At 44.2% G+C, this 22,376-nt stretch overlaps 2 protein-coding genes across 11 annotated transcripts in view; one reads left to right on the plus strand and one right to left on the minus strand.

Annotated features, from left to right (window-relative positions):
• The window catches only part of GNG5B (G protein subunit gamma 5B), a 104,021-nt gene extending 102,114 nt beyond the window's left edge, over positions 1–1,907 (minus strand). For 2 of the 4 annotated variants that reach the window (XR_010119681.1, XR_010119678.1), the window contains exon 1: positions 1,341–1,558. The gene's annotated coding sequence lies outside the window, so the exon portion shown is untranslated. The other 2 variants (XR_010119679.1, XR_010119680.1) reach the window with 2 other exon arrangements.
• Positions 1–17,750, plus strand: part of RTL9 (retrotransposon Gag like 9) — a 96,987-nt gene extending 79,237 nt beyond the window's left edge. For 3 of the 7 annotated variants that reach the window (XM_055268650.1, XM_055268647.2, XM_055268653.2), the window contains 3 exons: positions 6,545–6,698; positions 11,985–16,082; positions 16,618–17,750. In XM_055268650.1, coding sequence (XP_055124625.1) covers positions 12,036–16,082; positions 16,618–16,737 — 4,167 coding nt within the window. In that variant the 5' untranslated portion in view covers positions 6,545–6,698; positions 11,985–12,035 and the 3' untranslated portion in view covers positions 16,738–17,750. The remainder of the gene's footprint in view (positions 1–6,544; positions 6,699–11,984; positions 16,083–16,617) is intronic. The other 4 variants (XM_055268651.1, XM_055268652.2, XM_055268654.2 and 1 more) reach the window with 2 other exon arrangements.
• Positions 17,751–22,376: the final 4,626 nt, after the last annotated feature.

Below are 22,376 nucleotides of genomic sequence, written 5' to 3' on the forward strand. Positions count from 1 at the left end.
ACTTCATGAATTACCAAGGACCAAGCAAACAGGCCATAGTGAAGTCAGAAACAAATTCCTCCTGAGACTACTTTTGTCCTATAGCCTGAAAACAAATCCAGTCTCCGCCAGACATAAGGTGGAATTCCTGTCTTGATTTTTTTTAGCACTGATATTAACATTTTTCTTCTCAAATCCTTTTCAGAACCAGCCCTTTTAGAACACAAATTAGAAGCTATTTATTTTGTCAATCAGAGAAACTGAAGGCAGCCAGCCTTGGCCAAAGGAACATCTTTGCCTTTGCCTTTGCTAAGGACAATGTTCCTTCTATTGTGCTCTGTGGAAATAAAAGGGCAAAATATGCTTGCCTTCTTTTATTCTTATTCACGGCTGAGGGTCATATGAAAGTTCAGAGAAGAGCACAGTTTTTAGTATGGGTCGTGGCAGGTTTTCCAGATGGCTTCCTAGCCAAGATATTCCTCCCACTCACCTCCAAACAAGTTATGTACCCCTAAGAATGATTTGGTCTCAGTGTTAGGGGAAGAGGGTAGGTAGCAGGGCCTGGCTTTGTCATCCTGGGCTATTTTGAGGAGACTTCAGCAGTCCCCAACAGAAGGACAAGAGGGGCTGATTCTCCGTTTGTGAGCAGCCATTGGAGCTGCTTCAGGGACTGACAAGCTGGCCAGAGACAACGTCCTCTCTCAGGAAAGCAGTAAAAGCATCAGAAATGCTCCTTTCCTGGGGAGCCCTTAGTTATTTTGGCCTCACTTTCCATTAAAATAGGAAAGCATTGAAAGGGACCATTCGTGGGATAGCGTGGAGCCTCCCTATTGTGGCAGCATTTCTAACTGCGTTGAGAATTAACCATATTGCTCTTCCTTTTTACCATGGAGGAGTTTCTAGATTTTTATTTATACCCTACCGCTTACAACATCTTTCACTGTTTCAGCAAACTGCAGCATAAAAGATGGAGAAGCCAGCAGGGGCTGTGCCCACGATAATAGCTGTGGTTGCATTTAAGACATTCAAATGCCAAGGGTGCACTTCTCCCATTAAGTCCAACATAAGAAATCAGGTGTGCACAACATTGACGAACAGAAGACCCCAAAGGACAGGTGGAGTTTCTGGTATGCTGTGGTCGGGGGGTGGGGTGGTGAGCTTGGGAAAGAACGAATAGGCATTTTCATTTTCCAAACTAAGAAGCAGTTTCGGGCGAAGGGGAGCGGTGGGGATGTCAGAAATTCTTCTAACGCCATGGACCTGCCCACACCTGAGTCAGATAATGATGACCTTCCCCAGGCCCTGCTTTCCTCTCCCCCTCCCCAAAAGACAGCATGAGCATGAGTAAGCTGGGTACTTACAGGTGCAGAAGAATTTGGAACAGGAAAATGGAGCTTACAGGCTCCCGAATGCCTGCCGAGTCAGTTGCATCAGATTAGGAAGTGATGATCCTAAGAATAAGATGTTTGGAAAATCTTGTCCCCCGAAAGCCCCCTGCTTTGTCTTCTCAGCCCACATCCAAACCCAGACCACCCCCAGGATGTCTCTCATCTTGCCAGACTGCCTGGTGCCTCCGTGCCCCTTACCGTGAGGGTGCTGGCAGCCACACTGCTTCTTTGAGCCTGTGGCCCGGCAAGGTAGTCAGGCTCATGGGATTAGGTTGGCAGGAGCGACTGTCCTCTAAACGATTAGCCCAGAGAAAGAGAGAGAGAGAGAGAGCAAGCAAACCTGAAAACGGGTCCAGGGTAGAGAGCTCCAGGTCCTTAGCATGTTCCTGGCGTATTCCGAAAGTGGCATCCACAGCAGAGAAAGTGTCCCAAAATAGCTCAGGCTGCCAATGCCTTGCTGAAACCTGAGAAAGAATTGCTGAATTTAAAGATCTGGGTCGCTGTGGGTGTGTGATCAAAGTGCAGATTTGTTGGTAGGAGGAACTCAAGCCATGAGCTTAGGAGTGACATGAGGTCACTTGGGTCACGGCCTGCCTTCTTGTTTCCAACTTGCTGAAGTTGGTGGCAGTGTCAGAGAGCTCCTCTGTGGTGAGGCAGGGGTTTGGAAAGAGGTCCTAAGGATGCTGTTTTCATGCCCAGGTCTCTGATGTGCTAACAATATGAAATAGCAGTGCCCTGTTTTCTGCATTTCAAACAAAGGAACTGATACTATGCAAAGGTTTCTTTAGGTTATTGCTCCATGACTGATGAAATTCCCTTTTCAGTAGATTTTTCATTTCTTTTGGCCTTTGGCATAAGTAAATGTCAGCTTCTTAAAAATCAACAGAGAAGAGCAAACAGTAGGGTCTCTGTGATTTTCTTGGGATTTGAGAAATCTTCCCTCCCTAGCTTCTGACTGGATCATGTCTGTACATTGCTGCCTGTGGTCCTGGAAAGGACGAGGTCCACCCAGACATGCTGTCTCATTTTTATATTTGCTGAGATCTTGGGACACTCTCCTTTCATCAGGTATGTCAAAAACCTTAGGATTGTCTGCAGAGAGTGTGGTTCAGTATGTGGAAAGGCCAGCATATGTCATTCTTGGACTGGCCCTGGGGTTTAAGAAGAAAAAGCCCAGAATTTGGTTTCCAATTCCAGCTCTGCCTGTCTTTTGCTGTATGAATTTGGGCGAGTCACTTCTCTTCTCTGGACCTCAGTTTCCTCTTCTGTAAACTGAAGACAATAATCTTCATCCTAATTCTAACCCAAATGGTGTAAAGAGTAACTCAAAGAGTTGAAAGCATGCTACAAATGGCAGGGTTTGGCACACTCAGTAAGTGGTGACATTTTTCAGTTCTTCAAAGGTCCCTGATTGGTAGCCACTACCTGCATCCACATGCCTATAGCGAGCCCAAGACATCCCACAGTACTAGGCACTATGAGCTTCATGTCTAGGAGTCTAAATAGTTTCCACTTTCAGTTGTGGGACTTTTGGCAAGTAGCTCAATGCTTAGTAGCTCAGTTTTCCCATCTGTCAAGTGGGTATACAAACGAATAATAATACAGGTCCACAGTCCTTTATCTGAAACTGTTGGAGCTAAACATATTTTAGAGTTCAAAATATTTGGATTTTAGAAAAGCAATGTGGTACATATAACATATATATCACACCTTAATGAGATCCAAGATAATACCCTGTGATCAAACTCATTAATATTTCTAAATGGGATAAATGAATAGCCTCATGTCAATTCAGGCCCAGTTTTGCCACCAAATGAGCTTGCCACAGAATTTCAGTTTTCAGAAGCTTTGGGGTATCAGAGAGGCACATAGGAAATTGTGGACAATGAAAGAAGTTAATACTTACTTCGTGCATGTAATGTACCAGGCATTGTTCTAAGTATGCATTAACTCATTTAACTGGCCCAATAAGCCTATGAGGTAAGCAGTATTATTATTATCATCCCCATTTCATAGATGAGAAAACTGAGATTCAGAAGTTAAATCACTTTCCCAGGGTCCCAAAGCCAGTTAGGAGCAATGCTGGGATTCCAACCCACACAGTTCAGCTCTTATCCACCTTCTCTGCCTAACCCATGGGGTTAAATTGAGGCTTTAAATGCCTACAGGGGCCGAGCAGGTCACTTAAAAAGTAAAGGTGGCCCTATGGGTACTGAGGCAAACTGGTGAGCACATGCCTCACCTACAGGGAGCAGGTTGTTGAGCTCTGGCTGATTGTTGCTATATTGGAATTTGGATTGAAGTCTTTGTGTGTGTGTGTGTGTGTGTGTGTGTGTGTGTGTGTGTGTGTGTTTCAGAAAAGCCAGAAATCCAGCTTTCTATCTGAAATTTCCTGACTTTTAAATGTTGGCAACTAATTTTAAAAAATGTTAAAAACGTTGTACGGGTCAAATAAAATCTGTCTGCAGTCTGGATTTAGCCTGTGGCTGCCAGTTTGCAAGCCCTGCAAGGAGTAAATAGATGTGAAAGTGCTTTGGAAACTTAAAAACGTGCTCTAGAAACAGAAGAGTCTAATTTTAGGGTTATATCTTGTTTTTTCCTTGACTGTGGTCTAGTTTTTTAAAAACTTGTGTTCCCAACCTGATGGAGATGAAAAGTCAGAATTAAATAGAGACTTCAGTAAACTTGACTACTTCATTCCTTTGGCAGGCTGGATAAATGAGAAGCCTAGGTGTACTGGATGGACTAAGCCTCAGAATTCCTGCCACACCCACAAGCCCCTTCTAAGGAGTTTCCATCCACAGACCCTAGCTGAGGGAAGTAGCAGTTTCTTATGAATAGGTGACTATGCTTGGTACCACGTGACTCTGCTTCCCCCAGCAATAGCCACTTGAGCCAGGAGAGGGCATCTGATCCATGAGCAGTCACTCTATAGGCTGGCAAACAGCCTATGAAGGAACCTGGGATGAGAACTTTGCCCAGCAAGTACAGTTACTGAATTTGGACCAATGAGAGTCTCTCTCTTGGGGAGTTTGAATACCAGACCTAGAAAGAGTGAGCAATTGGCAACAGGGGCAGAAGCTGAACACAGAGAAGGCAGGCAGCAAGGACCCCGGATAAGCAGGACCAGGAGAGATTACTGAACTTCAACTATGTGCCAGATTCTTTACACGTTGTTTTATTTAAAACATTCAAAGAACATGCGAGGTAGGTACTGTTATTATGCCTGTTTTACAGATGAGGAAACTGAGGTGAAATAACTTGAAGTATTGGGGTTCAAGCCCAGGCCTGTTTGGAGTTAAAATCAGAGTGTAGGAACCCCAAAGCCAGTGGCTCTGAAACTCTAGTGTTTCAGAATCACTTGGGTTAAATGCAGGTTCCTTGGCGTCACCCCAGACCTATATTGAATCTGACTCTTTGTGGGTGGAGCCTCCCTCCCCCTACAAATCTCTGTTTTAGCAGTTTTCCCAGGGAGCACTTGATGCAGGGTTTCCCCACCACACTTTTATTTTGAGAAATGCAGTTTCAGAGGGTATGGCAAGTACTGTGTACTGTGCTACCTTTACCTACAGAACCGAGGTCAATGTCAACAGATGTGGTCAAATTCCAATTTAAAGTCTTTTGGAAATGGGACCAATTACGTAAAGAAGAGGACCTTAGTTTGTTTTCTTCCTTCATCAAGGAAGTCTACATTGTTACCAGTTATTTGAGAGAAGAGAAGATTGAGATGAATGCTTAATAGTTGTAAACACGATCGGATCTGCACTTCAGGGTGGGTGCAAAGCTAGCATATGTTCACTAAGCATTTTCCATGAGGTGCATAAACTGTAGAAACTCGTGCTCTGGCAACAAAGAACATGAGAGAAAATTACCAAATGCAGATAGACATATTGTAAACCATGGAGCTTAAAATGTAAACCTACTTGCTAGGCTGATCATAGAGGTTCTTCTCGGCCCCAGAGAATTTGTGCAAGAATCCTGTCCATGCCTTTATTTACACCATTAATTAAAAATGCTAATCAGGAGAGGATCAAGGCTATGGACCTCCTTCTAGGTTGTTGCAGAACTCCCACTCTGGCAATGGTATTCAGCTGGTTTTGAATTTTTCTGCTTTGAGAACTATCCCTGGGAAGACTAGTGGTCTGAAGTTTGCTTGGAGAGTCTCAAGCCAGAAACTGATTTGTGGTCCAAATGCTTAATGGCATCAGACACTTATTCCTACAAGAGAGGCATGTGGTCCAAGGGGTGGCAGAGGTCAAATGTGATGGCCAAGTTCTGCCTCAGCAGGGCTTGAATCCGTACTTGGAAACTTTTATTTCTCTCTGTCCATTCCTGTGGATACTTTATCTGTGTTAATGTCCTCATTTAGGCTAAGGTCAAACTCTGTTCTTCTCTCTTCTGGCCAGAAAGACTTCCTGTTTTACAGGTATATGGTCTTATCTGTGTTGATATTTTAACTCTGAGTGATTCCCTAAAGCAGGTCCTTGGACAAGTGCCCATCCTCCAGGAGAACTGCAGCAGTCCACCGTGCAATGCGAAAGCCTGAGGACTAGGTAGTAAATGTTTCGCAGAGAAGAGAAATCTATTTCATGTATTATTCTTTATTCTGAGGTTATTTCCTTCTCTTTTGGTGTTGAAAGGAAGCCCTTTCTTTTTAGAAAATGATGATTTGTGGTTGTTCTGTCTCCTAATGATTTTACTTGGGAAAATAAAAATCTGGAAGTTCAATATCAGTCCCTGAAATTTTGGGTTGCATTAGCTGCAAGTCTGGGAACCTGGTCTAATTTTGAGTGTTCTGCTAGCACGTCTAGGTACCTCCTATTGCCACTTATGTTCTAAGTGCTTATAAATTACCTGCTTCGTAATCTGCAGCAGAATCTCTCCGAGGAGTGACATCAAGCTTACAGCTTTGGAGTTTACGGTATACTGGTCTGTAGTTTCCTTATTTAAGAAAATTGGGACACTGCCCATTTGCAGTCCTCTGGTATCCCTCCTGTTCTCTCTGATTCCACAGATCCTTCAGGCCGGCACCTAATGCAAGGCAGTTCCGTTTGCTCTTCTTATAATGTTCTTTTCCCTATAGAGTTGGACATGCATATACATGTTGTTTGGGGAATTTGCAGCACATCCAATGAAAGCATAATTCCCAACTAACAGTCAAATCCTTTTCTTTGGAGCTACCCAGAACACACCTACCCTCTCTTCCATATGACAGCCCTTCAGAGACTTGAAGACAGTGTGTGACTCTCCTGTGAGTTAAGAGCACTGGCTGAGTCAGACAGACCCGAGTGACAAGCCCAGCTTCGCTCCCTCTCAGCGGTGAGAGGCAAGGTAAGTTACTTCATTTTAATTTCTCTCCAGTTCAGTTCTTTAGCTAATTTAGAAAATGGGAGTAAAAAAGCCACTTTATTGGTTTATCGTTCAATAAATAAGATGAGGTATGTAAAGTGTTTAACATAGTGCCTGGCATAGTAAGCACTCAGTAAATGCTAGCTATTTCCCCCTCTTTATTTACAAAGAGCCGGTGCGCATTTTAAGTGTCAGGGCTGTGGGGGAGGAAGGAAGTGGGGAGGGCTTCTACTTCCCTGAATGATCAAGGAAGGAAGAAGATCCTAAAGTAGACCAGGTATTTCTTTAGCCTTAGGTTGTCTGTTTTCAGTTATCTGGATGCCTATTTGCTAGGGCTTGGGGAAAGAATATTGTTGAGAATCTAGGGAAAGGCTTATTTTCAACAGCTGGAAAGCTATTTGTTGACATATTGAACCGTCCCTTGTTTATTCTTATTTCCCCGAGCAGCTAGCCGTGCAATCCCCTAAACTCAATTACCTTTTGTGAGGCGGCAGGAGCGTGACACCTCCTAGCCATATTGATCAGTGCAGACTGGGTGGGACGTGAGGGACCTGAGAGATGCTAAGCAGCAAATTCTGGGCTTTTCCTTCCTTAGAAGGCCTCTCTTCTCTGTGTTCCTAGAGACTCTGGCTTTAATAGAACGGAAATCTATGCCTCACATGGGCTGAGCGTGCAAGAACCCTCTCTCAGTAGCCTCCTTAGAAGCAGGCTGATGAAAATAGTCACAATGGGTCAGAACTTGGAACCCTGGAGTGACCAGTGCTAGCATGGTTTTCTAATTGCAGCTCTTTGCACACACTGGGTTTTGAAAGCAATTGAATGATATGAACTCTGAATGCCATTGCAGCTAGAGAAAGTTTGGAAGGAGACACACCCAACTGTGAACAGACAGAGGAATGGGACTTGCGGGGGGATGGGGGGGTGGGGCATTTTCAGGAGTTTAGCTTTATCTGTATGGAGGATTTCAAGTCTTCATCCTAAGAATATATTCCTAGATTACTTATGTAATTACTAAACATAAATAAAAGTTAGAGAAAGAAGAAATTATTTTTAAAAACAAACCAAAAATAAAACACAAAATAAAGTGGTACAACCATTAAGCTTGTTGGGGTAGAAAGGTTGCTCGGGTGTGGGGTGGATGTCGGGGATCCCTAGAGAGAGCTTGCAAGGAGAGGAGTGAAAAGGGCTTGAGAAAGAACCCTAGGGAAACATCTCTTAAAAAAAAATAAAATTAACTTTTCTTAGTTTTTTTCGTTTCGTATTATGGGTCCATTATAGACCAATGACAAAATACAGATAAGGAAAATGAAAATTGAAAATCCCCTCTAATCCCATCATTCAACTGTGGTCACTGTTGGCGTTTTGGTATATATCCTTCCAGATTTTTTTTCTATGCAGAAATCTACATATTTATCTTTATGATAATCAGATCCTCATGTACACATTAGAATATATTTTCAATGGCTACAATAGTGGCTGCTACAATTGCACCATGATTCGTTTAATCATTAAACAAGTTGTGTTCTAACATTAGACACTCAGGTTATTTCCAAAATTGTTGCATTAGAACATAAACAACAGTGCCCTGTAGCTGTGTGACATTGGGAAAGCTAGTTAACCTCTCTGTTCCTCTGGTTTCTCATCTGGAAAATGAAGGTGCTAATAGAACCTACCTCGTAGTATGTTGTGAGTGTCAAATGAGATCATATAGGTAAAGCACTTAGCACAGGGCCTGGCACAGTAAATGTTAGCTTTAATTGTTAGGTGTGTTAATAATAATAATAGTAGTTGTTGTGAGGCCATTGTTAATAGAATGGCTATTCTGTGACTTTTTTTTTTTTGCTTTGATGGGAGAGGAGAGCGACTGGAATTTTTCTTTTGAGTAGTATACTATAGTGAGCTCTGGAGTCACACAGAGCTGTGTGCCTTTGGTCATGTCAATTCATCTCACGGAGGCTCAGTTTCCTTACCTGTACGCTGAGAATTTAAAGGACCTAGCTCACAGGGTAATTGTCAAATCAAATGAGATAATGCTTGTGAAACCCTCAGCCCCATTCTTGGCATATGGGAAGAGTTCAAGCAATATCAGTTGTTGTTGTTGTTGTTACTATTACTACAAGGATTCAGCCATTTGTAGTAAGAAAGTTTCCTTGCTTTGTGGTGTGGGGATGTAGGGGAGATGGCAGTGAGAAGAGTACTCCGAGTTTCTAATCACTTGTCTGATTACGAAGAGATAAAATTATTTTGGAAACAGAATGGCCAGGGCTGAAATCTGGGCTTTTAAAAAAATTATTATTATTATTTTCTGTGACCGTGGTCACACAGACTTCTCCAAGCCTATTTCCTCGTGTATAAAATGGGAATGATCTCAATGCCTACCTTACAGGTGTTGCTGGGAGGTCGGAATTATATAATGAATGTGTAGTGCGTAGCCCAAGTGCTCAGTTGTTGGTCGTTAATTATGAGGTTTATAACGACCTGAATGCCTCCCTTGTCAAACTCTGTATCCCTATACCTGGGCTACTTGAACTTCACCTGGAGGCTTTGCCCTATCCAAGGCTCAGGGACCAATTCTCCCCTTAGACTGAGGGTTTCTCCCCTTAGACTGAGGGTTTCTCCTCTTAGACTGAGCGCACCAATTCAGGAAAACTGGAGTACTCTGGTAAACCTTTCTGCAAGCTCTACTCTGACCTTGTGCCCCAGTTCTAGAAAGCAGGCTGTAGCCATGTTTGTATGAACAAGCCCTCACCTGGTATGCTCAAGGCTGGTGTGTTTTTCTTGCTAGCTGTCTGAAATCCATGGAGCCTTTCTGTTGAATCCTAGCCCTGTGGCAGGGATACCGGTTGCTGGATTTTTCTCCGTGTCTCTGACCCTGGGGTAAATTGTCTTTGTTATGATTACCATTACAGGGCCCTGTTACGGTGTTTGCTTGCCAGCCCCCACTGTCCATCCTCCCAAACCCTCTTTCCCTGCACCTGAACCTCTTTGACCATTTCTGATGCTGCTCCACTCAATCTCCAGCCTCAGTTTCTCTCCCTCGAGCCCTCTGCCTGTGCCTCTGCCTGGGTCCTAGGACTCCTGTGTCTGCTCAACCACAGAGGGCACGTATCTTGTTTCCTGAGCCAGGACCCTTTTCATCTCATCTTTTTAATTGTGTCAATCTCCTCTTTTCTTTGGGCAGAGTGGGGTGGGGCATAGGCTAGTGGGACTGTTGGGGGCGACAGGGAAGAGGGGTGGAGTTGCATAGGCCAAGTGCTAAAGTGGAGCTTCTGGAGGACTGTCAAGTGAAAGGCGGCCAGAGGCAAATGTCAGAGCCTATATAGAGGCAGGAATCTGGGACCAGAGAGACAGAGCAAGCAGTAGCAAGTCAGGAGCAGTGGGGCGGGCGGGTGGGCGGGCAGGCTGGCTGGCGGGCAGGGGGGAGTGGCAGGGGATAGCAAAGGGAGATTGCAGAGAACAGCTGTTGGTACTGGGTCTTACTTTAATGAACTGGCTGGGCACGAGGTATAAGTTAATTGGCTAGAGTAAAAGAGCTGGGGGCGCAAAGGATACTCACTCCCTCTTCTCCGTCACTGGCAAGGTAAGATCTTCCTGGGTTTTGCCTGGCGGGAAATTGTGGCATGTTCAGATAGTTTTCTGAAGATGGGAGGTGGAGGTCTATGGCTGCTCTTTTGACTCATCTTTCCCATTGCACCAATTATTACAATAACCAGGGTGTCAGCAGGAGGCCAGCATTTCTTTTATGACAACCCATCTTGGGGTTGTCCAGGCTGGAGATAGAGGCAGGGTTCTCGGTAGTGTGACTAAGTGGGAGAGGTGGATCTTTATAGCACAGCGGTGAAGAGTAGGGGGCCCTGGAACTGCATGGACCCAGGAATCCGTGTGACCGCCGGCAAACTATTAAGCTTCTCTGGGTCTGAATTTTCTCATTTGTAAGATAAAGGAAGAGTACAACCAAAATCTCTTAGTGCTGCTATGGGAACCACATGAGATGATACATGTAAAGTGCCTAGCAGAGTGTTTGCCAGTCAGTGCATGCTAAAGAAATGTTCACTGTTAGCATTTCTGTTGCAAGTTTTCTCATTATTATGGAATCACAATTCCATGAGGTTGATGACTTTTGTGACATTGTCCCAAAGTAGCAAGTTTTCTGCTTTTGGCATGGGCAGGCTGTGGGGACATGTCAACATTGTGTAATATTTGCATTGGCTTCCAAGCCGTGTGTCCAAAAGCCCCTTCTGGGGCTGCTTATTGGAGCAGGCTGGAGGGGTGAGGCTCTGGATTGCCCACCCCCATGTCATCAGAGAAACCTGAAACTTGGACATGCTAGAGACTGGGCTTTAAGTGACCCATGATCTGGGATGTCAGAGAAATAATTGAATGCAAGCTCAGGGATGCCAAACACTAGGCAACCCCCAGGAGGGGGTCAGAGTCAATGATATACAGTTTGTTACTGTTGCAGTGACCCTATTTTAGCCTTGACCCTAGCTAATCTGAGAAAGCTGGTAAAATGGGGATAATAATATCTATTGCCCAGGAGATTGTAAGACCCAAATGGGATAATGCTTACAAAGGCCCTCACGTTATAGGAAGTTGTGACAGTTGTCTAAAGTACAGTGCCTGGCACATACTACGTGAAGCAATAAATAAATAGTAGTAATGGGGTGGTGGTTGCTGTTATTAATAAGAATAATGAAAATAATAAGCAGAATTTTCAGTTCATGGAATGTTGCTCTCAGTCATTGATCAGATAAATGTCTCCCTTTTCCTGAGAACATTCAGGGCCATCAGGGTAGTAAAATGAGGATTAAACCACTGGCAGAATTCAATGAGCCCCAGGAACTAATGATTATCCTGGGGCAAAGGACTTTCCCATTCAGGCCTGCCAGTACCATGGCTGGCTTGTGAGTACTGCCGTGGGATAGAATACAGACCAGGAACCCGCATTTCTCACATTTGGCCAGAAGGTGGTGCTGCTGCTTTATTTGAGTCAGGACTGCCCAGGCTCCTGGCTGCGGAGGTTGCCGGCGTTTACAGCATTTACAAACTGAGAGGCTGCGTTGGTTTGAAAAGGATAGAGGCAGAAGGGATATTTGCTCCAGCTCCAAAGTTGTTCATTGCTTCACAGCTTCTTTAATCTGATAGCCTCACCTTCAATGCCATATACCTGACAACGCATAAACACAGGTCTCCACCATGAACAATTAGTCTATATCCCAATCTTCTTGATACTGGCTTTTGACCTCTAAACTTGTTTCTTGTTTACAGATTTTCTTGCCCCTTGGGCTCCCTCCACACTGTCCTGTGGCTGTGGCAGATATGTCAATACCCTTACATTCACTGCGATTCAACAATACAATGAGGGAGGAAAACGTTGAGCCCCAAAACAAGCAGATGGCCTTCTCTAGACCAATGACAGAGACCAGAGCAGATGTTCAGATTCTGCATTCTCATGTACAGTTGCCTATAGTCTCAACTTCAGCCTCAGACCCTGGAGGGACATCCACACAGTTGATGACATCTCCAGTCTTTGACACCATGTCTGCACCTCTAATGGGAGTACCAAACTCTGGAGCATTGTCCCCACCCCTAATGCCAGCCTCAGACTCTGGGGCACTTTCCCCATTGCTAATGCCAGGCTCAGACCCTGGGGCACTGTCCCCGTTGCTAATGCCAGCCTTAGATTCTGGAACATTGTCCCCATTGCTGTCCACTTCAGAGTATGGGGTAATGTCCCCAGGGATGATGACAATTCCTGACTTTGGAACGATGTCCACAACGCTAATGGTAGCACCAGATTCTGCAGAGATATCACCATTGGCAATGCCAGCTCCATCCTCTGGAGCGATGTCTACACCTATAATGAGCACTTCATCCTCTGAGGCAATGTCCACACCATTAATGCTAGCCCCAGATTCTGGAGAGATATCCCCAATTCTAATGCAAGATATGAATCCTGGAGTGATGTCTACACAGCCAGTGCCAGCTCCCAGCTCTGAGGCAATGTCCCCATTGCAAATTACAGATGAAGACACCGAAGCAATGTCTAAAGTGCTAATGACTGCTCTAGCCTCTGGAGAGATATCTTCGCTGCTAATGTCAGGCACGGACTCTGAAGCAATATCCTCACTGATAATGTCAGCCGTAGCTTCTGGAGGAACATCACCCCAGCCAACAAGCACCCAAAACTCAGGGGCAATACCTACCCCGCTCATGTCAGATCTAGACTCGGGAATAATGTCATCACTTTTAATGTCATCTCCAGGCTCTGAAGTAATGTCCACACCGCTACTGTCAGTCCCAGATGCTGGAGAAATGTCCACATTACCAAAGCCAGCTCCGGATGCTGAAGCAATGTCCCCAGCACTAATGACGGCCCTACCCTCTGGAGTGATGCCCACCCAAACGATGCCAGCCCCAGGCTCTGGGGTGATGTCCCCATGGTCAACACAAAATGTAGACTCTGAAATTATGTCTAATCCACCAATGAGAGTAACAGCCTCTGGGGTGATGTCTGCACCACCAGTAAGAGCTTTAGACTCTGGAGCAATGTCCACACCGCTAATGGGAGCCCCAGCCTCTGGAAATATGTCTACATTGCAAAAGGCAGTTCCAGCCTCTGGAGCCATGACCACCTCACTGATGACAGTCCCAAGCTCTGGAGTGATGTCCACAGAGCAAACGTCAGCCATAGCCTCTAGAGTCATGTCCGCACAGTTAACAATGGCCAAAACTTCTGGAGCAATGCCCACAGGCTCTATGAAAGCCGTGGCAAAACAACACACGAGAGCCACAGCCTCTGGAAAGATGTCCATGCCACTGAGGAGAGCTCCAGCTCCTGGAGCAATGTCCACCCAACCAGTTATGGCCACAGCCTCTGAAACAATGTCCATGCCACAACTGACAGTCTCAGCCTCTGGATCAATGTCCATGCTGCAAATGAGAGCCCCTGTCTCTGAAGCAGTGTCCACGCCACAAATGAGAACCATGGCCTCAGGATTGACATCTGCAGCACAGATGAAAGCCATGACTTCTGGAGCAATGTCCACCCCACTAATGACAGCCCAAACCTCTGGGTCAACATCCACCCTGTTAATGAGAGACACAGCCTCAGGAGTGATGTCCTGTCCACAAATGAGAGCTCTGGCCTCTGGAGCATTGTCCAAGCCACTAATGACACCCAAAGCCTCAGGAACGATGTTCACGGAACAAATGACAACCACAGCTTCTGAAGCAATGCCCGCACTGCTAATGAGAGACACAGTTTCTGGAGCTCTGTCCATGCCGCAAATGACAGCCACAGCCTCTGGAGGGTTGTCTGCATTGCTAATGAGAGACACAGCTTCTAGAGCAATGTCCACATCACAAATGACAGCCACAGTCTCTGGAGGGATGTCCATGCCACTAATGAGAGCTCAAGACCCAGGAGTAATGCCTGCCTCACTAATGAGAGCGAAAGCCTCTGGAAAGATGCTCAGTCAGCCAATGAGCACCCAAGATCCTGGAGGGATGTCCGTGTTGCCCATGAGATCCATGACCGCTGGAGGGATGCAGATGAATGCCCCAACCTCTGATGTGATGTCCACACCAACAATGAGAGCCTGGACTTCTGAAGCAATGTCCACACCACTAATGAGAACCTCAGACTCTGGAGAGAGGCCCTCACTGCTCACAAGAGCTTCATCCTCTGGAGACATGTCCCTACCACTAATGAGAGCTCCAGCTTCTGGAGAGATAGCCACGCCTCTGAGATCCCCAGCTTATGGAGCCACGTCTGCTCCACAAATGACAGCCACAGCCTCTGGAATGATGTCGTCCATGCCACAAGTGAAGGCTCCCATCTCTGGAGCAATGTCCATGCCACTAACAAGATCCACAGCCTCTGGAGGGATGTCCATGCCACTGATGAGAGCCCCAGCCTCTAGAGTGACATCCACATCACAAATGATGCCCACAGCTTCTGGAGACATGTGCACACTACCAGTGCGATCCCCAGCCTCTGGAGGGGTGTCCCCACCACTAGTAAGAGCTCCAGCCTCTGGAACTACGTCCACACCACTAAGGAGACCCTCAGCCTGTGAAACTGTGTCCACAGAGTTAATGAGAGCTTCAGCCTCTGGACATATGTCCACTGCACAAACAACAGCCATGGTCTCTGGAGGGATGTCCAAGCCATTAATGAGAGCCCCGGCCTCTGGAACAATGCCCATGCCTTTAATGTCAGCCATGGCTTCTGGAGAGATGTCTATGCCGCTAATGGAAACTATGGCCTCTGGAGCAATGTCCACATTGCAAACCAGTGTTGCGAACTCTAGATCTATGTCCTTGCCACAAACAACATACACAGTGTCTGGAGGGATGGCCACAGCGCCAATTAGAGCCTCTGCTTCTGGAGCAATGTCCACATCATTTATGAGAGCCTCAGTTTCTGGATCGATGCCCATGCCACTACCAAGAGCCACAGCCTCTGGATGTGGCATGGGTATGTCCATGCCACAAAGGACAGCCACAGACTCTAGAGGGATGTCCACACCACTAATGAGGGCCTCAGGCCCTGGAACAATGTCCACACCACAGACAGCCTTTGGAGTGATGTCCACTCTGGAAATCAAAGCCACAGACTCTGGGGAGGCATCCACCTCTCACATTAACATCACAGCCTCTGGATCAAAGCCCACACCGCACATGACTGCCACAACTCCTGAAACTGCGAAACCACCACCAAAGGAAGTGCCATCCTTCGGAATGTTGACCCCAGCACTCTGTTACCTCTTAGAAGAGCAGGAAGCAGCCCGGGGCTCATGCTCTGTGGAGGAAGAGATGGAGATTGATGAAGAGAAGCAAATGAAGGGGTTTTTGGACGATTCAGAGAGAATGGCATTTCTGGTGTCTCTTCATCTGGGAGCAGCAGAGAGGTGGTTCATCTTGCAGATGGAGGTAGGAGAACCTCTCTCAGATGAAAATAAATCTTTCCTGAGAAGATCCCAGGGCATATATGACTCCCTATCTGAGATAGACATCCTCAGTGCTGTTCTTTGCCATCCCAAACAGGGCCAAAAGTCAGTCAGGCAGTATGCCACTGACTTCCTGCTGCTGGCCCGACATTTGTCTTGGTCTGATGCCATTCTACGGACCAGGTTTCTGGAAGGACTCTCAGAAGCTGTTACCACCAAAATGGGTCGGATCTTCCTGAAGGTGGCTGGCAGCCTAAAGGAGCTGATAGACAGGTCTCTGTACACCGAGTGCCAGCTGGCTGAAGAGAAGGATTCCCCGGGCAACTCAAGCCAGGTTCTGCCAACAGCCTGTAAGCGGAATAATGAGGAGGCCATGGAGAATGAACTGAGCTCTCAGCAGCAGACTGAGGAGGTAATGAGGGGGAAATCCGCTGAAGGTTTTTGAGCAGAGAAATGAGGAGGTCACGACAGGGAATACATCCTGCTTCCTTGAGTAGAATCGGGAAGAGGCAAGGGGGAGGCATGGAGCTCCTAGACCATTAAATCCCAAGCTGGAGTTTCATCAAGTGAGCATGGCTCTGCAGTTATTTTGGGTATATTAACTACTTTGAGGAACAATGTCCTGCCCAAGTTACTGAGGACGTGGGATAGTTGAAGCACTAATTCTTCTCATTATGAGGGAACAGGATGGGCTCAGTTCCAATTCTCCCCTTGTTCCAATTCTAATAAACGGGTCTTTTGGGAGCTGGGGCCCATCTACAGCAACATGTGTTGTGCAGTCAGGTCACTAGGGAATTAGAACAGCCTACTCCTTGGTCACACTGTATGCAAGTGAGATAAATTAGCAAAGTGCCTTGATCTGCTAAGTCACAGAACTTATCCAGGCAGAACACCCGTTGTCATAGTAAGTGTGCCTCTTACTTCTGTTGTCTTTTTCTCACTCCCAGCACCAGCATATTTCCAAACGCTGTTACTACCTGAAAGAGCATGGAGACCCCCAAGAAGGTCTTCATGATCACCTTGGACAGAGCACAGGCCATCATCAGAAGGCCCATACCAACAAGTAAAACTCCATGGAATCTTCTCCTGTGATATCTGACTCGACCGCTAACTAGAGGACTGGTTCCTGGACCCATTCCATTCAACTACATTATAAACCTTGTTGCCTTCACCCTTCAGCCTCCCGCTCCAGGCACATCCCACCTTACCCCTCACTTGGCTGATTTGACCTTCTCTTTCACCCACATGCCTATGACCTGCCCTGACAATCAGAGTGTGGACTACAAGAGTGTATGGTGTATGAAGTTCTAAACTCCCATCCCCACCGAGGCCAGTACTAGTTCTTGGTCCAGGGAGAAGTCTAGGCAGGATAAATCATATCTTACCTCAAAAAACCCTTAGCGTATCTTGCCGTGTGTCAGCAGGCAAACTTGAGGAAGCCCTGGTTCTATTTCACCTGGCAGGGGAGCCTATAAGGAGAGCGATGCCCACTCCTATACCACCCTTGTAACCCAGTAGACTTGCCCCATATGCCCCAACTCATAGCACCTAAAATGGGTCTCCAGGGTCCTTGCCCTGTTTATAGTATCCATCCTGAACCATTCGTTTTGACCCATAATAATAGTGATAGTATAATGGCTACCAGTTATTGATAATGTGTCATGTGACAGGCATTGGGCTAAACTCTTGACAAGCACCATCTCACTACATTCTTACAGTAACATAACTTGTTCTTGTGTTGTCAGCTTCTGACCTCTTGATCTGTTGTTTATGGCCTTTGTCTTGTCCCTCAGTGGGGGTTCTCTAGCTCTGACCTCTGGGTGACCCCCTCAGTTGTTGATTGCTCTCACTCCCCTTGGCTGTTGTGCTTCATGGCCAGCACTCTTGATGAGGGTCTTGGTCTATAAACAGGCATAGATAGTTAGAACATAATGTGAGCAGTGTTTGCCTTCAGGTGGTGGGGTTATGGGTAGTTTTTATTTTCTTCTTTCTACTTCTCTATACATTTCAGATTCTCTACAGTAAGCATGTGTTACATTTGTAATTATAAAAGTAAATAAACTTCATTTATGAAAAAAGAGTTCATTGTGGCTCCTAGAATTTGATTTACTGAGTCCTTTATTCAACCAATATTAGTTATGTAACTTATGTCAGCTACTCTTTGGGGGACAGACAGATAAGAGTCCTGCTGATATGAACATTCCATTCCAATGGAGTGGGGGGAACAAGAACACACTGAACTTAGATTGGAATTGTGAGGGCTGTGAAGAGAAGAAATCAGGACAATGGGGAATTTGATGCAAATAGGACCAATTTATGTATTCAATAGTAGTCCATATAATTGAGTTACTCAAAGATCTTTCAACAACAGTAGGAGAGACATGATTAGAAACTTATTTTAGATAGTTAAATTGGCAACAGTTTGGAGACAAGATGGAGGAAGGGATCAGAGAGAAGCTGAGCCCTCTACTGCAATAGTCCAGGTAACTGACTGGCTAGGTGACTCAATCTAGGGTGGTGGCAGCAGAGATGGTAATTCAGGAACAGAGACCTAACCTTCTCTGAGGACTCAAGTCCACGGCTCCAGGACTCAAGTCCATTGCTCCATTACCCTAAACTTTGGGACTGATATCAGGAAGAGGAAAATGATACTCAGGAAAGACAGATTGGCAGATAAATCGGCAGCCCCATTATACTGTACATAAAAATCTGGCTGTGTGGGTTGCCTGCAGCTCCCTCAATCACCAGTGCTTTTGCCTCAGGAAAAAGCAGGTACGATAAGTCAGGAAATATGAATTCCAGAAAGAGAGATGGCCAGCCCCTAGGGACCAAGCTTTCCCCTCTTCTCTGGGTCTGTTGGCTCACACCTAGCCCGGTCCCGAGTAGCTAGGATTACAGGTGCCTGCCACCATGCCTGGCTAATTTTTGTTATTTTTAGTAGAGATGGGGTTTTGCCATGTTGACCAGGCTGGTCTCGAACTCCTGACCTCCAGTGACGTGCCCGCCTTGGTCTCCCAAAGTGCTGGGATTACAGATGTGAGCTACCACGCCCAGCCAAGACTTGACTTTGAGTACTTCTGTCTCTCCCTCTAACAAGCTGGATAGTTTTAAACAGGCAGGACACTGTATCTCTTGAGACTTCAGTTTCTTCTCTAAAATAGGAGTAATTATCACTGTTCTGCAAACCACACAGCATAAAGATTTGTGATAGTGCTTGGAAAAATCAAATGCAAGACATACAAATGTAAGATCTCGTTATTGTCTGTTGAGGGGGATCAGAATATGCCACCCCCAAATATGTCACTTTAGCATTGTGATTATTTTGAACTGAGGGCAACTAAGAGGTGCAATTAAGGAGTGGCAAATGCAGAAAGAGTTCCTTGCACCCCCATATGTGTTAAAGTAGGACATAAATTTCCCTTTGTGAAGATGTTTTTCCTCTCCTCTCCTGTACACGTTATATATTCTATATAATAGATAGCACATGTTATATATTCTATATAATAGATAGCACATATGTTATATATTCTATATAATAGATAGCACATATGTTATATATTCTATATAATAGATAGCACATATGTTATATATTCTATATAATAGATAGCACATATGTTATATATTCTATATAATAGATAGCACATATGTTATATATTCTATATAATAGATAGCACATATGTTATATATTCTATATAATAGATAGCACATATGTTATATATTCTATATAATAGATAGCACATATGTTATATATTCTATATAATAGATAGCACATATGTTATATATTCTATATAATAGATAGCACATATGTTATATATTCTATATAATAGATAGCACATATGTTATATATTCTATATAATAGATAGCACATATGTTATATATTCTATATAATAGATAGCACATATGTTATATATTCTATATAATAGATAGCACATATGTTATATATTCTATATAATAGATAGCACATATGTTATATATTCTATATAATAGATAGCACATATGTTATATATTCTATATAATAGATAGCACATATGTTATATATTCTATATAATAGATAGCACATATCTTATATATTCTATATAATAGATAGCACATATCTTATATATTCTATATAATAGATAGCACATATGTTATATATTATATATAATAGCACATATATTTATATTATATATAATATATAGTACATATATTATATATTTTATATATATTTATATATATATATAGTTTTTGAGGGTACAAGTGGTTTTTGGTTACATAGATGAATTGTACAGTGATGAAGACTGAGATTTTAGTGCACCTGTCACCCAAGACACTCATGTATTTACCTTCCCACAATTTACTTCCTCTAGAAGCCCAAACCTCTTTTCATTTGTCTTGTCACTTCTCCATAAATTATCACCCTTTGTTAAAGTGGCATATAAGCCTCTGGATCTTACCGCTTCTTTGTGTCTTCAGTTATTTTCTCTGAAAGCCCCTGTGCATGTAACAATTGAAATATTAATATCAAACAAAATTTGCATTTCTTTCCTCCTGTTAAAAATCTGTCTTTTATTAGTGTAATCTTCAGGTTCCAATTACAGAACTAAGAAGACAGAGGAAAAGAATGTTTCCTCTCTTACACTTGCTTGGCCATCAGAGTGTTGGGAAGTGGATGGGTTAGGATAGGACTAGTTGGGACATATTCAGAATCCAGTCCTTTAGGGGTTCTATTTAGACTGTGAAGGCAGGTTTAAAAGTAAATCCATATGTAACAAACCTGCACATTGTGCACATGTACCCTAAAACTTAAAGCATAACAACAATAATAATAAAAAAAAGTAAATCCAACACAGAAAACTGGCAAAAGCCACAGTTTAATATTAGCACCTATGGAGCACTTAACTATGGAGCACTTAACAGAGGCTCAAGCTCTGGACTAATTACATTATCTAGATTATCTCATGTAATCTTTACAACAACCCTGAGAAGTGGATGGTCTCATTAATCCTATTTTACAGACCAGGAATCTGAGTCACAGAAAGGCTAAGTAACTGGCTCAAGGCTACAGAGCTAAGAGGCAGCAGAGCTGGGATTTGAGCATGTGCAGTCTGACCCTAGAGCCTACACATGCAATGCTCCACTGTATGTACAGCTTCGTTATTCAGAACCAGATGGCTCCTGTGAGCATTCACTCTCTTCTCCCGAACAAATTTGCCACTGAACAGAGACCGATACTTGAAGTTCATAAAGTTGGAGGTCTGAGCAAAAATGGCCCTGCTTTTCTCTTTCCCTGTCTTAGATCCAGATGTGAATCTTCCTGGAGGTATTTGGGGAATGTCTTCAATATTCAAGAAAAAGTATCAAGAGTTGTGGAATTTTATTGAGCTCGAGAGATTCTGCCAAGGGTCTCACTGTAGCCTCAGAGTGCAGTAGTCTCTGTTCTGAGCTCTGGCCTAAGAAGGAGGATAAGATTCTTTCCTAAACATCTTCCCTTTGAGCAGATATACATCTTGGACCCAGATTCTGTGTGGAAGGGTATAGGATTCTGAAAGTGGAAGGCATTTTTATGGTTACACCAATAGCTGACACTTCTTTCTCATCACTTATTTCTCCTTCCTTTTCACTTCTTCCTCAGGAAAGGGGAAATGTGGGTAAGGAAGAAAAATGATTAGTCCTTTAGATACTCCATATCGCTGTCTTCCAACAGCACCCCCCTCCCACCGATGGTTAACCTAGTTTTAACATCGAGGGGGAATACACACACTAAAAAGGCACCAGACACTTCTGGTTTTAGCAACTTGGTAAAGATAACCTAAAGTGGTTTTTCCCATTGGAGACTCAGAGAAATGTTGGGTAAAGTGTGAGAAAAAACTCACAACTGAGCCTGACATAAAGAAGGAACATCCCCAGGGACAAAAAACAAAGAGGGATCTTAACAGCAGACCAATAAACTGTTGAGCTCTCTAAGGCTTGTGTAGTGGAGTGAGAAGAGATCTAAGCTAACTACATACAGTGTCTGAAGAGCAAAACTCTGGACTTCTATATTCCATATACTCTGCTCTGCTCAACTATCATGCAAGAATAAGAATGAAACAAAAACATTTCCTGACAAAACTGAGACAATTCACCATTCTTAAAAAACGTGCTGTACTTTGAACTAGGCTGGGCCTGGGACAGCTGACAAAATTAAAAAAAAAGAAGCCCCTGCCCTTTGACAAACTTTGCTGAAAATTTCACTGGTTTAAGCACTGACGTGTAAGTGGATATTAAACAGACTGACCCTTGCTTTCCCACAATTTCCTCTAATAGCTTTTTAAAAATTTATTATATTTTGGTAACAGCTTTATTAAGACACAATTCACATTCCATATACGTCACCCATTTAAAATGTGTAGTTCTGGCTGGGTGGAGTGGTTCACACCTGTAATCTCAGCACTGTGGAAGGCCTAGTAGGGAGGATCACTTGAGGTGAGAAGTTTGAGATAAGCCTGGGCAACATAGTGAGATCCTGTCTCTAGAAAACAAAATTTAAATTAGCCAAGTGTGGTGGCACATGCCTGTAGTCCTAGCTACTTGGGAGGCTGAGGCAGGAAGATTGCTTGAGCCCAGGAGTTTGAGGCTGCAGTCAGCTATCATTACACCACTGTACTCCACCCTGGGTAACAGAGCGAGACCTTGTCTCTAAGAAAATAAATAAACAAAAAGTAAAGTGTATAGTTCAATGTTTTTT

The sequence above is a fragment of the Symphalangus syndactylus genome, chromosome X (genome assembly GCF_028878055.3).
Source record: "Symphalangus syndactylus isolate Jambi chromosome X, NHGRI_mSymSyn1-v2.1_pri, whole genome shotgun sequence".
In the NCBI taxonomy this organism is placed as follows: Eukaryota; Metazoa; Chordata; class Mammalia; order Primates; family Hylobatidae; genus Symphalangus; species Symphalangus syndactylus.